This window comes from Centroberyx affinis, unplaced genomic scaffold, assembly GCF_046629955.1.
Source record: "Centroberyx affinis isolate AG114_WGS23_722 - 3 ecotype Tasmania unplaced genomic scaffold, CSIRO-AGI_Caff_v1 ptg000301l_1, whole genome shotgun sequence".
Taxonomy (NCBI): domain Eukaryota; kingdom Metazoa; phylum Chordata; class Actinopteri; order Beryciformes; family Berycidae; genus Centroberyx; species Centroberyx affinis.
Window position 1 is genome coordinate 101163 of NW_027278979.1, and position 16245 is coordinate 117407.

Genomic DNA, 16245 nt, shown 5'->3' on the forward strand with positions numbered 1-16245 from the left:
TGACTTCAGGAGGGTTATTTGACTTCCCTTTCCTTTGAGGAAATTTTGATTCCATTGAAGTTCATAGGGATTTTCTTGAACACCCTGAAAATGAGAATGGGAACCCAGTAACATTCAGATTTTGTCTCCTTCCTGCAACCAATTTTGAAAATGCTGAGGTGTTTTCTTACATGGTGTCTGCCTTCCCCTCCATTTCTAGGTGACACAATGTTACATGTTCACATTTTCTGTCTCTTCCTACTGAAGCACTTGTATTCCAATAATAAATACATCTTTGTCTTGTCCTCTGTCACATATTTTGTAATTTTTGAGCGACCAATGCCTGAACGTTAAAATCCAACCCAATTAAACCACTAAAACGCTAACTACGGCTAACAAAAGCTGGTTGCATATTCAGACATAAGGATATATTCTCCTGTGCTTTTAGAGTGTTCTGTATTTATAGTGCAGAAAGAAAAAAGAAAAAGAAAGAAAAAAAACTGTTGGAAGATGGAGGCAAAAACTCCTTTACTGGGTGCTAAAGATTTAACAATTTATTTGTATGAATTCTAGCCACCAGCATATACATATGTCTTTTTGACATCCTGAGAACACAGAACAGGATAAAGGCAACATGGGAACAAATCAAATCACCACAAAACTGATAAAATAAGTCAAAATTGAAATGAAAAAAAATCTGAGTTCATCATTGAATTGGGGAAAACCTTCCCAGTTTCTACTTTGGATGGAAAAAACAATTCAGGCTGCTCATAACAAAATTCCACCATTTTTTCAATAACTAGCCTTTACCTCTGTAATTTCTGTATCTGACTTTGTGTGGACTTCATATCCAAGAACACTGCATGTCTCCCTTGTCCCAACTGTAATCCACTCTATTACAATATAAAATAACATAGGAACATCTTGCCATTTATTTAATCAATGTCACAAAAACAATTCCTTACAATATTTACTATTCCTCTCCAAGCTCATAATTCATCTATTTTGTGTGTGTTTTGCAGTAGAGTTCATTCATGTGTACGGACACAATCTCACAGCGTGAGGTTACGAAAGCAACCCAAGCAGAAAAATAAGACACCGACCTCTGGAGAGCTTAAATGAAATGTGCAAGTGTAAACAGTGCAAGTTTTATTGATTTAATTTGTTTTAAAAGAAATTCCTATTACACAGTGCACGTTACTGACATTGCTCTGCACGCTGACAAGTGATGACATACAAGGCCGTACTGACATACTGGCATTTTAATTCAATGCTTTCAAACAATATTCCTCCGCATTTTAGTCGAAAAACAAGCGTGTACATAACTGTAAAAAAAAAAAAAAAAAAAAAAAAGGTGCAAAGAAATGTCTGGAAGTTTAGCAATGCACAAATAGTACAGTGTAGCATCCTGCTGCACGGCTCAAATTTGACAAATGTGCGAATGTGAAATTAAAGCTGTAATCCAAAAATGGCAGCCCCGCCACATAAAGCTGTGACACGGGGTTAGTGACTGGTTAATGTTAAAAACACAGCTTCACAATGTGCAGCCTGAGGCATCAGGGAAGCATTAGTTGAACTAAGATGTCAGCACATTAGGCATTTAGACATAAATCTCATGAGTGTGAGTCAACCTTGCCAGTCCAGTCCCAATATTTCCAAACCGACTACTGCTGAGGCGGGTTTTCACCTCAGCTGTGACACCCTCAGTCATGACGGGTGTTATGGCAGTAACCGCTAACATGCCTCTGCACTGACCAGGAAACCGAATTTGCTGTGCACCGACACAAAGTTTCAGGTGGCTTCTCCCAAATTGGATTTTAACTTGACATCACAAGGCAAAACACCATTCAGATTTTAAAAAGGCACAGACATGTAGAGTTATACGTGTAGTTAATGTTTGCACGACGACTGAAATCTAAAACATAACACCTACAAGCTTGACCTATAACGCAACCCCTAACCGCAGCTGTAGCCCCCCCCCACCAATATAATGGTACAACCCTTAACCATAGCTGTAGACCCTGTTAATATAATGCCTCTCTTCACTCTGCACCTTTCCCGCAGCATCAATTATATTTTGAAACTAAAAAAAGAAATAAAAAAACAAAGGCTGGTAGTTAAAGAGTAACTTTACACCAAACTCAAATCTGTAAAGCCTGATATCTAAAAAGGTAAAAAGCATCCGACTGAAATTGCCATCTGCTATTGGCTGATCTTTGGCGCCAGGTGATGTCACCACCTGATGATCAGCCAATAGCAGATGCCAATTTCAGTAGCATGCTTTTTGCCATTAGATGCAAGGCTTTACACAGATTTGGGTTCGGTGTTTAGCCGCTCTTTAAGTACTATATCTATCTGGTGGAAGTGCAAAGATGTCGTATTTCAACTGCTATTAAATCCCTTTGCATCGTTAAGAAGAAGTAACAGAATGAGACTGTTCAATTTGAAATTGGCCACTTTCGTCATCTGGGTCCCCAGAAATATTTCCGATGAGAGAGCAGCCTTGTTGTAAACAATTATCACTGCTGATGAAGGAGCTTCTGATAACAACATGTGAGTACATCCTGAGAACAACAACTGATTTTTATTTCCCTTTCCCTTCTCTTGTGGAAATTAATGGAATCATTCACTAGGCTTTCACTTTTTTGTGTGTGTTCATAACTTTGTATATGCAAACTCTTTTTTTTTTCATCTAATAAGAAAATATTTGTGTAAGGTTAAATGAAAATATACAATTATTAATACAATAGAATACAGAGCTATATGTTAAAGGTGATTAAAAAACAGGTTGATTGTATCTCTTCTCCCTTTACAATGCACACATTTTCCTTGGTTTAAAGGCAAGAGGTAAAGTGTATAAGAAAAGGCAGCCTCTCATCTCTCCTAAAAGGCTGGTGCACAAGATTAGGCGATTGCTTTTGCTTCTGGTAAGAATGCCTCCCAGTACTTTATCAGCTGAGGAAAAAAAAGAGAGGTAACACAGTGTCAGGTTCATTCACAAAAACAGAAAAAATGGAAGATGAAGATGATTTTCAACTGATGCCTTGTCTAAATGTTTTCCAAGCAAATCAGAATCTTCCCCTTTCTCTCTACTTACAAGGAAAACACATAAAACTACCTGTGAATTTACACTGACAGGTTTGACAAGAAGTAGATTTGACTACTGACATTTACATTCATAAAAAATATGGGACACTCACCTGTTGCTGGGACTGAAGCATAGACTCCAAGTACTTGACGATCTGTCTTTTGAAATCCCTAGCCTTCTCTTTCTGTTAGAGAAAATAACAATTTCATCAATCAATAAACTTTTTCAACCACTCAGCGACTCATGTGAATTCAACATAACAGGATGAAGCTCGGTACCTCAAAGCGGAGGACTTCCTTGCGCACGGTGGCAGACACCCTGTCAAAGTCTCTCTCGTACTGCGTCACCTTCGCCTCCCACTGTGAACCAGAAGAGGGGAAAAGTGCAAAGTGAAATCCTCGTCCATGAAGTTTGAAGAGTAATTCTGCACCCAGTTTGAGTTTCTCTCTGCCTACTGTGTGATTTAAACAAAATGAAAAACACTTGGGCCAGGTTGCTGAGAACTCTCCTTTATACTGGGGATGATGGCATTTTTTTCCCCAAATGACGTATTTTAGGACAATTGTCTTTGAATGCGGCTGCATCTCCAACTGAACACTATTTGCTAATTGTACCACTAGAGGGAGAACTGAGTCAGGTTTAGTGAGATAAATAAGGCACTGGCACATTTATAACTCAAAAAAAGTGTTTTAGTGTGGAGTTACTCTTTAAAAGTGAAGATAAATTTGATTATTTTTGCAAATGTAATACCCATGTCAGGAAGAAGTGATATATTTAAAATCGGTAAAGATTCTAAATAGATGGATAGTGTGGAATGATTATAAGAACAGCCTTTTTATTCGGGTGTTTAGGCAGATTTTGTGTCAGTATTTAGGAAAAAAATTGAGCATTCTACATTCAAGCACTTTCTGGCAGCGTCAAGGTAAATGATCTCAGGTTGCTCCAGCACATCACAAGACTGATCCGCTTTTGTAGAAATTTGATTCATTATTTATTAAATTAAAGTGGGTCAGAAAAGGTATCATCCAAAACATTGAGGTATGTAGGTCTGTGATTTCAGGATTTTCTCTATTTTATCTTAATCCACCGGCTCTTCATAAGAGTCTTTATTATGGCACAATGGACCAAACTTGGGGTGTTTATAAGTACTTACTACTTTACTGATACACTGGAAGACTTTGGAACAGCACAAAGAGCGAAACGGATACCTCAATAATGAGATAAGATGCTGAACAATGGTCTGGGATATTAAACCCTCTTTATACTCCAGTAACCTAGTTTACAACTCTGCAAGTTAACCTTTTGCTGACTGAATCCCTGAACGAACTAAGAAGTAAACAGTGACTGCACTGGTGCTATCACACACTCTGAACACACAGTCAGCTTTAAGTGCATTTGTTTCATCACACATCTGGTGAAGACATTAACAAACAACTGATTACAGGAACAAAACTAATCACTTGTAAGTGACTTATTCATGACTCAACTACTGTCCCCAATCTTGAATACACCATATCAAATTCCGGCATTTCAAAGTGTCCCAAGCTTGTTTGACTTGGTGACTATTGACTAAATTGACTATTGACGAACATTGACTAAATTTGATGGTGTTGGTGTTGATTTCAGACTGTGGTGTACCTCAGTGATCTCATCTTTGGCCAGCTGCAGCTTGTCCGGCTTGTTGGCCCACAGGAGTTTGGCCTCAGTCTCGCGTTTCTTCTGCAGCATGGCCTGTGCGTCCTGCCAGCGCTGCCACGCCTTCATCCGCTGATCAAACGACCCCTGAAGGATGACAAACACACAGCAAATCATTTAATTTGTATATTCAGTTTAGCCATCTAGCAGATTAAGGGTTCAGTGTCTTACACAAATACACTAGAATCGGACATATGTAGAGTCTGTTGATGCACACTTTGGCTGTTGCAGGGATTGAATCCAAAACCTTTCAATTACTGTACAGTCTTTTTTTTTTTACCACCTTCAGAGTGAAGCCAGATTCTGACATTGGTCTTTAGCTTTTGAACAGATGGAGACAGAAGTGACAAGCGAAAAAGTTGCATTGACCCCCTCTAAAAGTACTGCAACACACTGACACTGCATCCCGCTGTACATTGTTGCCATTACTGCTCATTTTTACAGTCGTTGCCCCTTTCTCCGCCCGCTTAAGTTTTGGACTTGAATTCATCATCTTTTTAGTACTTTATCTTGTCCCCAAAAGTCCCTTCTAGAAGCACTAACATTTTCTAGCGAGGAATTTCCTCTGACTAAACTAGAACACCAGATTTGACCTCACCGCCCAAGAATTTAACCATAATGACAGCTGGTAAAGGTTTTGAGTGTTTAAGACTGCAATATAGTGACCAAAACAGCAATGTGAATGAACACTTTCTAACTACAAGAGTTCTGCACCAAAACACTGTGTGTCCATTTTGTCAACTGGGACTCAAGTTTCCTACTGGCTTTTGAAAGGTAAAACAGTTAGTTTTACTTTTTAACAATCATTTTGTGGGCTTCTCAGGAAATTCTCAGAATAAATAGTCTATTACTATATGAACCAGTTTTGAGGTCCAGGCATTAGTTTCAGTTAATTTTCTCTCAGTACCCTGACGGCGCCAAGGAGGCGGATGTAGTCTGCGAGGAGTTCGGCGAAGCTGAAGGAGTCGTTCGAGGCCTGATCCTGGTGCAACTGCTCCATCTTATCCTCCACCTCCGCCAGCTGGGAGAGGGCGCGCGACAGGGCCGTGTTGTCCTCCGAGCTGCCCAGCATGGCCACGCTCTTGGCAAAGCCCGCCGTGTTCAACGACAGCTCTGGAGGGGAAGGAGGTGAGAGGGACAAATGTTAACGCAAACACAAGTGTTTCCCATGGGACACAAAGAAACACATGGATCACATAAGTCATCATTTCTGACAACATAGTTTTTTTGAACATTAGAAAAATAACTGACTATGGGGCATGGTCAAGAGTTAAAATTGTTGTGTCTATATTTAAGCTCCATTCAAAGTGGATTCAAGTCATTCATACAATAATTTTTCAAAGTGTAGATTGTGTTTCAAGGGAGCATACAGATGCAATGAGGGTTAAAAAAAAAAGGCAACTCTTTCTGTGATGAATGAATAAACATACAAACACATTTTATGTTAAATTCAACAAATAGCTTTAGCTTACATTTCAGCCCTGTTCTGTCATTTAAAGAAATAAAATCATTATTTCCTCTTGATGTAGTGCCTGTAAATCTCTAAATGACTGGAGTAAAAATAAATGTAGCATTTGCCACGCCGCTTTGATTAAGCACCAGCAGCTTACTGCTAGACAACCTCAACTGGGCTTTATTAATATCTCCTGTCAAAATATATTTGAATCTATTCATCTCTAGCGATATGCCCAACTGGACAGGTTTTGCTGGTGGTGGAGGAAAGGAGGGGGACTTTGAAAACGTCTGATGTAATTAATGAAGGGCATCCTGAGACCACTGTGTCAGAATTATCCCCATCCTCCTAATCTGCCTGTAGGTAATAAGTGAAGTCTAAACAGTCAGAAAGTTGCGGCTAACCTTTCCTGTGGCCGACCAGCGAGTCCACCAGTCCGTGAAGCTTCTTGACCTGCTGGTCTGCAGACTCCACCTCCTGAAGCTTCTCCTCAAACCACTGCAGAAAAACACACTATTAGTGCAACTCCGACATGGGGGCTCTTACACATTCTCCATTTCAAAATTAAAACTCTTATTATTCCAGATCTTCATTTCTAAACTGGGTTTGAAGAATTGTCGGTGTTCAATATGAGGTATGTCAGTGGGGGCTGGGCTACATGACTGTCTATTAGGCCACATTACTCTGAAGAGTAATGTGGCAGAGACATTACTGAAGATCATCAGTCAACATTAAATATCACAACATGTTAACTCACGGTGGGTCTACACCTACATTAAATGTGTCAGGAATTATATTTGTATCTGGACTGAACTGCAATACTTTCCCATATTTTACAGTTACTAACATGAAATTCCATGTGCGAGAAATTATCAAATTCAATTTTCATACTCTTCCAGACTTTCCAGATCTGTATAGGAACCCTGCAGCATGTATGCAAGACAATGTATGTCTAAAGAGTTTTAGTGTGGTATTTTCAGGCCAAGGTGAAAATATATATCAGTGCCGCAGCTCAGATATTTTTTAAAGGAATACACAAATTTCTGGCAAATAAGCTTTGATCATCTGACCAGTTTAGGATTGTGTAACATCACGAGTGCATGATGATGCATGTTAGTATTTGCATTAGATTTGCATTTGAGATGCAAATCTATCTTGTACCATCCACTAAACAAACAGTGTGCTAAATGTTAGCTTGGACTGTAGCAAGCTTAATATACGTATATTGGACACACAAAGGTGAAACCGATACCAATCCTCTCAGTGCACATGGATCAGTTGATCAAATTTATTTGCCAAAAAGTTGTAGCGTTCATTTGAGCTTGCAGTCTGTTCACAATGATGCAAGTTTTTCCTGCTCAGTGTAGATTGTGTTCCAATTTCAGAAAACAAAGGTAATAGATCTATTCTGACGGTGCTGAGCCACTCTCAGCAAGGAGCACCGAATACGTTTTGGTTCAGTGCTTCAGCCTGAAAGTGCCATCAGACTTTAGCTCTGAGGCTGTGCTCATGTTTTATTTAATGAAACCTTCAGCTTTTGAGTGTAACGGGGAGATTTCCTCGCTACTGAACTTGCCTACTGCTAAAGTGCTTCTCAGGGAGGAATACGGCCGTGAACAGGACGAATATTGGTTTACAGTTCAATATTGAAGAGTACTCACCACATCTGACTCATTCATCTTGATGGTCATTTTACTGACGGCGTCTGTTGCTCTGTTGATCATTTTCAGGAAGCCAGCGCCACTTAGAGTCTGGGTGTTCACTGCCCTGGGCAACTGAAAACACACACACACACACACATAATGCAATTACAGTACAGTAATCAGCACTTTTAGAAAATATGCTAAAACATCTAAAATCATCAGTACCCAGTGGACAGAATGAACATATCCATTTCAATATCCATTGAAAAATATTCAAATACTTGGGTACCATTACTAGAAATTCCTTGTTAATCACTCAAATTAAGATCATTTTCACACCAAATTAGTCTCTGCAGAAGCTGTGTGTGTGTGCAAGTTTCATATTTTTAATGAGCCCATCATTTCAAAGTAACTCAAACGTTGAATGTTTAAATATTTGTCTTCTGAGAGATGCCCAGCCCCAAGGTAGCTCAAGCTGAAATTTGGCTCACTTCTTCTCTCTCCAGAAACTCTCTGACGTCGGGGTCTTGGAGAAGCGATGGGTGACACACCACCCTCTGGAGATACCTGTTGGATCAGAAAGCATTAACAGCTGGCTTTCATCCATCCTCTGTGCAGGGAAACACGGCTAAAACATCACATCACAGTACTTGTCTTATGTTATTATTAGAATGAGATTTGGTGGACAGGATTAATTTTCCCTTACCTCTCCAAAGCCGCTCTTCTTCTCTCAACAAACTCTGCAGACGACGGATCTTCCTTCCCCACCTTCACCTTCGTCATGCCTGTTCAAAACAACATCCGTTATCGCAGCTGATCGAGATTAGATTTCTAGTTATAGCGGAGTAAACATGTAAAGCCAACTCAACCTACCCAGGATGCTCTTCTCTGGGGGCGGAGGCACGATGAAGCCGTTCGGTCCATGTTTTTCAGAGAGCTTCTCATAGAGGCCGAGAAAGTCACTGAAGCGCCGCCTCACGGTGAACGTCTTGTTGCGGAACATGGGCAGTGTGGTCTGAAATAGGGATGGGACAGTAACTGCTATTACTATATATATATATCAGAGTTAAAAACAATAACACCGCAAAAACCACAGCTATAGTCTGTCATCACTGATGTTTTATTTTCCCCAAAAGAAGGACCCCTCTAATGAATTGTTTTACTCAAGTTGCTGACGGAGTTAAAGTGGATGCAGACCAGTAGCACTTCATCTGACACTCATTTGACTTTTGGATTTTTATTTGTATCATTTAAAACTGTCCTTACAGTTTCTATAAGCTAAAACCAGCATTTTGTAATTTTGTTTTTTAAGAAAAAAAGTAAAATGAGTTTTTAAGTAATTAAAACATATTACAGCTCTGTTTTTAAAGTTTTCATCTTTTTAATTAAGCGAGATAATATCATATATCAAGAGAATTTCTGTCAGGATAATCGTCCTATGAACTTTTCATATCAGCACAGGCCTAGTCTGAAATCAAATAGAGAACCCATAACCCAATTCATTCCCACAAATTCCTGTGCCAAGATAAGGGGTACGGGTGAGTTTTATGTGCTTTATAGGCTACAGAAGAGGCATTCCCAATCACACTGTCAACCTCTGACCTCTGATATTTCCTCATGGCACATCCACACCAATTCTTAGATGTGTAACTGCACTAGCTTCCTCAGGGTTAAAGACAACTTTGGATGAAGTGAAATGCTGCATCATGACTGAGTTTTACCTGTGTGGACACTTTGTAGGCCATGTATGCGTTCATGCCGTCCCCTGAAAAAAACAGTACAAGGCATTTATTGAGTCAGTCCAGAGCAAAGTAATACAAAACTATTCAATAGGCAAATAGGCAAATGGCCAATGCTTAAGGTTGAATAATAGAGAAATTCTATCAAACCTTTCAGAAAAGCACACAAATATTGGCACTTTTATAATTTATACCGTAATTTTAATCAGATGGATTGAGACCAGAGACCCTTGGCTATCTGGGATGCCAAAATTATCGGAGTATGATGAACAGAGGAGAAGCTGCTTCCCTCTCATGTGATGGTAAATCTCTTGGTCTCTCCTGACCACATCTCATTTCTGGGCCTTGGAGGGACTCTAAGATTATCGCACTAATCCAAATCTCTCAGAGTCAGACCTATTCAATTTTCTGCTCCAAATCACCAATATATTTTTCCACTCTTAATTTTCAACATGTGAATAGGCAGAGCTAATTAAATGCGGGGGAAATAGCCGATTCCATTCTGAAAATGTTTTAAATATTAATCACTAAAAGCTGTCTCTTTTATTATGGTTAATGGAAAGGCTTGAAGGGTCAAAAGCCAGTGCTGCTTCTCTGTTCTGGTGAAATGAATGTCTATTTTTTTTAATAATACCGTCTCATAAATACACAGGTTTAGAGATGCTTTTGATTTGCTGATAGTCAAAATAATACAACTGTGTATTTCATATGAATAAACCTGTTTTAATCTATATTCATTTGCCTTTTTACAGTGAATACCTTGACTGCATCTCTCAGGCAGGCACAGGGATGACTGTGAATTTTAAAATGGTGTATTTTATGGTCCATCAAACAAATTGCAGGTCTAAAATGTTCTCAAAGCTGCTCCCTCACCCCTAGTCTCATCTGTTTTGCTCAAATTTGTGAAAAAGAGAAATGAAAGAATTAAAGCCAGGGCCCAACAACCTTGCACAAGGTATGAACCATCTTTTTCTATTTACATCAAAGAGGGAGAATTAGATGAAGCAGAATAATCTTTACTTGTCAATGTTTATGGTGCAGGAACTAATGTGTATGTATTACAATGGACTGAAGAAACCCCAAGATGTGGTCACAAATTTGTATTATCAGTATATAAGAACATCAAAAAATAATAAACATCACCTATTTTTTCAGGGTTGGTGATAGAGATGTTGATCTCAAATTTGTCTTCCTCCTCTTCTTCTTCCAACTGCAACAGAAAACAAAAAGGACAAAGTTGCAATGATCCGCTAGTCACCAAGCACTTCCATTTAAACAGAATTGGGATTTTTGTTGCAATTGTAATTGCTGTCATTTGTTAAAAGAAGTGGGAAACATTTGGTTGAAAATTGCAAACAGTTGATGTTTGCAGGACAGTGTTAACTTTTGGAGAGACCGTGGCCTTAATGTAAAATTCCATGACTTTCCATAATTAAGTTGAAGCACTTCCATGACCTAAAAATTATGCTCCTTCCTGGGTTTTTTTAAGGTTGTTTTTCAGCTCAGAAAACTTCTAAAGTGGTAAACAGTCTGGTTTCCACTACAGTTGGGCTTGCAGCAAAGATAAACAGCTTTAAAACACCATCTAATGAATAAATGAATCAAACAAGCTATAAAATACCTTCCGGCATATTCCTGCAAAGTGACCCATATATAAAGTTCCCTGATATTCCCCAAATTCCCCAGAAAATGTATCAAATTCCCTGACTTTCCCCTGTCTGGAATACATCTCTCTGAATCCCTGGAGGTACTGAATACTACTTGAACACTTCTCAGTCATTACTTTGTTCCAGTCATACTGGGAATTTCACTCTAGGATTAGCTGTGTACCTCCTCCAGAGTAGCGGCCTGTGGCTTGGACAGACTGGCGGCCGCTGACAGGGAGGGGGCGGCGGACGCGGACGCGGACGCAGACGGTTTGGTCATCACGTTCTTTTTTCTATCGTTGCGCGGACTGTCAAGGGAAAGCTCCACTGTGGCTTCTGTTTGAGAGGAAAAGACAGAAAAGAATGAGAACCAAGAATGAGTTAAGAACATGCTGAATGGAAATTAGTAGAGTGACATGTATAGTCCAGTGTCTATCTTATGTCCTGCTCTGTTGTCCCTGTTCCATGTGTGCCTGTATGTATTTCCATTAGCTGCACTAACTCCCGACTTTGACACATGTTGAGGAAGAAATGGAAAAGTACCTATAGTAAACAACATTCCTATATGCTCACTTAATATGTACCCTTTGACCCTTACTTACAACTTGTGCCTAAAAAGTGCCTAAAACTCAAGAATACTGAATCTGCTTCACCATTATAAGATTAAACTCTAAAAGTAACATCTTATGTGTTTTGTGAGCCTGGAATGTGCAAATGCCCAAATCTCTTAGAAAACACTGACCAAGTGCCCAAAATAACAAAATAACGCCAGTTATTATGCATCTCCTTAAAGTGCTAGAACTGTAATTATCATTGGTTGTTCAGTCTTGTTCATATGACCTTATACTTTTTGACCAATAGCTTCATTATATTCTATCTGTATTAACAGAATTGTGATTATTCAACACTATAAAACTCAGTGTAATAATCCAGATTTTGAGTTCCTTGGCTCCCAACCTGCAGATTGAATAAACCTGTCAAACTGCCACTCTCTTGTCCTGAGTTTTCTTCCACACACCCAAGCACAATACTGACTTTACACAAAGTGACATGCAAGTTAACGCAAAGACATGGACTCAAAATGGCGTGGTTGAGTTTCCATTTATCTTTCTGGCTCAAATATATTAATTCAGTTCACATCAGGGTGGGATCACACTTGTCTTCTGTGGTCTGAATCATAGCAGACAAGTTTACTTTGTTGCATTTTTGTGTCTGGTTTGTTTAGGTTCACACTGCCCAATTTCAAACAATTACAAGGGCTTATAAAAGTCACATGCACTCACAAGTAGCTTGTTTATCAGACAGAGTTTCTGCAGCCTGTCATCCCACAAGGTTAGACATTATCATGGCAGGGTGTGGGTGTTACAAATCCTGTAACTTTAGCTAAGCATGATGGACTTGTTTCTTTGCTGCCATTTACCTTCTCTGATGTTCATACCAACACGTGAATGAGCATCAGCTTTTTGGGATTGTTTCCCACACCTCAGTTCACTTGAAAGAAACACATTTTCAGGCATCTTGGTGCAGTTATTTGGTTCTCACTCAAATGGCATTGTTCTCACCTTAAAAGTCCCCATGAAATGAACTCCCATTACTTTTACTTCCTGGAAAATAGAGTATCTTTCATGGTGACCTCATGCTGCACTCGTAGGCGTTAATACAAATTTCTAACCAATAAAACCATCAGATTTTTTCCATCTTCCATCAAATCAAACTGCCTTTCTCTCACTGACTCATATTCCATTGGTTTAGACTTTTGAATGATCCCTCACTGCATTATGTCCCGCCCCAACATGCTGTTTCAACAGGAAATGCATAATATTTCCTGGATGCCACAGTGGCTCAGTGGTTAGCACTGTTGCCTGTTAGGGTTAATACTCCTGTCAGTGCCCCTGGCCAAGGCCCTGGCAATAGAACTGGAGTTGGTCCCCGGGCGCTGTACTGCGGCTGCCCACTGCTCCTAGTGTGTGTATAGGATGGGTCAAATGCAGAGGACAAATTTCTCCACGGGGATGATAAAGTATACAAATACAAATATCAAGGAAGTAAAGATGCCATTTCATGGGGTCTTTAACACTCTAGAGTTTGAATAAACTTTGCCTCTATGCTTCCCTTACAACACTGCCAATTTTGCTGAATAAGAAAAATAGCGGACCCACCAGCAAATATATCCGCCTCTTCTTCAGAGTGGACTCCGTTAGTCTTGGAGCCGACACTGCTGGTGCTGATGGCACTGGGCGCCGTGGCAACAGCTTCCTCAGTGAAGATATCAGCAGGTTCTCCGATGTAGCTGTCATTCAGAGGCCCACCTACACCTACGCCTACACCACTAACATTACCAGCACCTTTGACAAGTTTGTCCTTCTGCTCACTGCTGACAACATTTGCGGTTTTCTTTGAGGTGGCGCCCAGCGGTTCACTGAACAGATCCTCGTCAGGCTCGTCGAAGAGGCTTTTCTGCGGCTGCTTGGCAGATACAATCTGTCGCGGTTCCATGAACAAGTCACTCGGCTCGTCTTCGAACAGGTCGACTGGTGGCTGGCTGGGATTTTTCACGTCAGCGGGTGGAGCATCACTGAAGAGGTCAACCAAAGGGTCAACGATTTTGTCACTGACAGGTGGCTGTTGTGTGTTATCAGCTGGCGAATCAATGCTGATGTCCACAACTGGAGCACTGGAAGCTTCTTTTACTTCCTGTTCAGCATTACTGACCGTTATGGCATCACTAGCTGGATCTGTGATGCCGGCTGTCACTTCACTACTATCTGGCAGCGCTTCAATAGTAACATCCTCTGCCACTACTTCCTCATGTGCCGCTTCAGTTTCACTTCCCAAAATGTCCACAAAGTCATCTGAGTGTTCATCTAGAGGGATTTCAGTTGTGTCTTTTGCTGCATCTGCAACGGCATTTTCTGCTTCGATTTCGTCACCCGCCACGTCGGCTTCGTTATTTGTTAGGTCAACAAAATCATCCGAGGGTTCACTGACAACTTCACTAGCTGGTTTGTCTTCTGTATGGCTGACAGGCTCGATCAGGGGATCACTCATGATATCAACGAGTGGCTCGGTTGAAACGTCACTGGGTTGACTGGTTTCTGGCAGCGCGGTGTCCATTTTGGTCAGTGGAGGGGAACCCTGGGGGTAAGGGGGAAAAAATGGAACTTAAATGTCACGGTTTAAAGCATTTCAACACAACCTAAAAACTCATTCCTCAATCTGTAATACATTTGCCATATACCTGCTGTAAATTTTCTCCAAAAATGCCAACTAGTAAGAAGCTTGTAGCTGAACAGTGGCAATGACTTTCTGAAACAGTAGAGTTTCAGAAATGGCTCACAATACTTTGGTTAGGCTGTACAAGGTGGCTTATACTATGTGCATCTGTGAACGAGTGCTTGCTTTTATTAAGGTATTCACTGTACAATTAAAGGCTGGGACTGAACTGTAGTGAATTTATTCAAATGGCCTTGTTATGTAGGAGGCTTACAGTGAATCCAGTAATGACCACTGACTGGTCCGTTTAAAACATTACATAATCTACAGGCTCTGTTAAATGTAGGTCCAGAACTGCTGAGTAATGTTTTCCATGCAGCAGGGAGTTCAGCACTCAGAAATCAAAGACAGCAACTTTCCAATCTAGCCTCTGAACTTTCATTGTTAGCCTGTGGAAAAACATCCGGGTTCTGGCCATGTGACCACATCTGAGACTCACATGACATGAGGCTGAGCTAGCTTTTAATCCACATACCAAGTCAGAATTTGACCCACAGGTAAACATTACAAACCGATTCCCTTCCCTGATAATGTCATGTTTCCACAGCCAGACTGACAGCAAAATGATGCAAACCGAAATTTGCAGATTGCCAAGATCAGTGTACCCACACAGACTGCGGCTTGGCTGGCCTAGATTCTGAAAAACCACAACCTTAAACCTTGGCGAGCTGGTGTGGGTTAGGTACGTGGGATAGTAGCAGTTGTCAACTTTAGAAAATGTCAAGGATGTTGTTTAAAGACACTATCAGTCTAACTTGAATTAATTAGGAAGTAGGCTGACGTCTCCTGGCTGGCTAAGCGACAGTGATCAAATCACAGCAAGCCAGGCCAACACACTTCAACTTTGTGGCAAGAAATCAATGACAGCTCATTGGCAACAAGTTTATAATGGCACGACATTATTCTTATCAAAGATTACAACAAGCTTTTCATAAGCAGCACCATCGACAAAGTTAGCTAACGTTACTATCACTGGTGCAGCACAGATTTACTACGTTACAGACGTTGCACATTACATTGATGATCGATAGCTACGTGCGGAAGTCTAACATTAGTTGACCTGTTGGTTGCTTACGTTAACATTAGTAGTTTATCGCCTTATATACTCGGAAAACTAATTGTCAGTCAACACCTCCCAAAACTTTTGGCAGAAGTGCTTCGTTAGCTTTCTTGCTCGCTGACGTTAGCTTGCGCTAGCTGGTATGTTAGCAAACACGGTGGCGCGTTTGCGTGCAATTAACATGAATATCATGCGCTTCAATCAGACTTACTGTGCCTAGAAACGGGTCGTCTACATCGTCGTCATCATCGCTGTCCTGGGCTCCAACTTCTTCGGACTCCAGCAGCTCTTGGTCCTCTGAGTCGGGGAAAGGAGGAGGACTGCGCTCTGAACTGGTCGCCATCTTCAATCTTTTTTAACAAGGGGAGGTAACGTTAACGTCAACTGAATCCGCTCCCCTTTGCTTACCACTCTTGTCTTCCTACCTCCCCAACTCAGGTGAAGCTAAACACGGCTGCAGCCTCTAGTAGTACAACTCAGGAGATCAAGGTTTGCACCGAACATCCAGGCAGGTAGACTAGAAAGGCTGGGAACGGGAAGACGCCCCCGTGGTTTTTATGAGTTGATGTTACTTCCTGGTTTAGGTTGATGTTTGGAGCGCTGCCTGCAATCCTTGTTTGGTTAGCTACAATGTTAGCTAGCTACCCAGTTGCATAGGAAAGATGCAGT

The 16245-nt window shown here is 40.7% G+C and overlaps 1 protein-coding gene across 2 annotated transcripts; it reads right to left on the minus strand.

Annotated features, from left to right (window-relative positions):
- Positions 1-561: 561 nt before the first annotated feature.
- LOC139640876 (sorting nexin-1-like) lies at positions 562-16040 on the minus strand. Of its 2 annotated transcripts, XM_071515066.1 has the most exons (16): positions 15788-16040; positions 14174-14378; positions 13403-14134; positions 11428-11579; positions 10741-10807; positions 9580-9623; positions 8732-8873; positions 8565-8643; positions 8350-8425; positions 7877-7990; positions 6620-6713; positions 5670-5875; positions 4706-4849; positions 3346-3426; positions 3180-3251; positions 562-2934 (listed from the first exon to the last, which is right to left on the minus strand). In XM_071515066.1, the coding sequence occupies exons 1-16, from the start codon at positions 15917-15919 to the stop codon at positions 2884-2886; spliced, it is 2391 nt and encodes a 796-aa protein (XP_071371167.1). In that variant the 5' UTR covers positions 15920-16040; the 3' UTR covers positions 562-2883. The 2 variants fall into 2 exon arrangements, with proteins under 2 accessions (XP_071371167.1, XP_071371166.1); XM_071515065.1 differs by having other exon boundaries at positions 13403-14378.
- Positions 16041-16245: the final 205 nt, after the last annotated feature.

Excerpts from the sequence above, each read along its gene's own strand:
- LOC139640876 (XM_071515065.1), bottom strand. The coding sequence starts at position 15,919 with ATGGCGACCAGTTCAGAGCGCAGTCCTCCTCCTTTCCCCGACTCAGAG. Across the intron at positions 10,808-11,427 it reads AGGCCGCTACTCTGGAGGAG|TTGGAAGAAGAAGAGGAGGA; the intron begins GTACACAGCTAA and ends TTTCTGTTGCAG. Across the intron at positions 5,876-6,619 it reads GCTGGTCGGCCACAGGAAAG|AGCTGTCGTTGAACACGGCG; the intron begins GTTAGCCGCAAC and ends CTTCCCCTCCAG.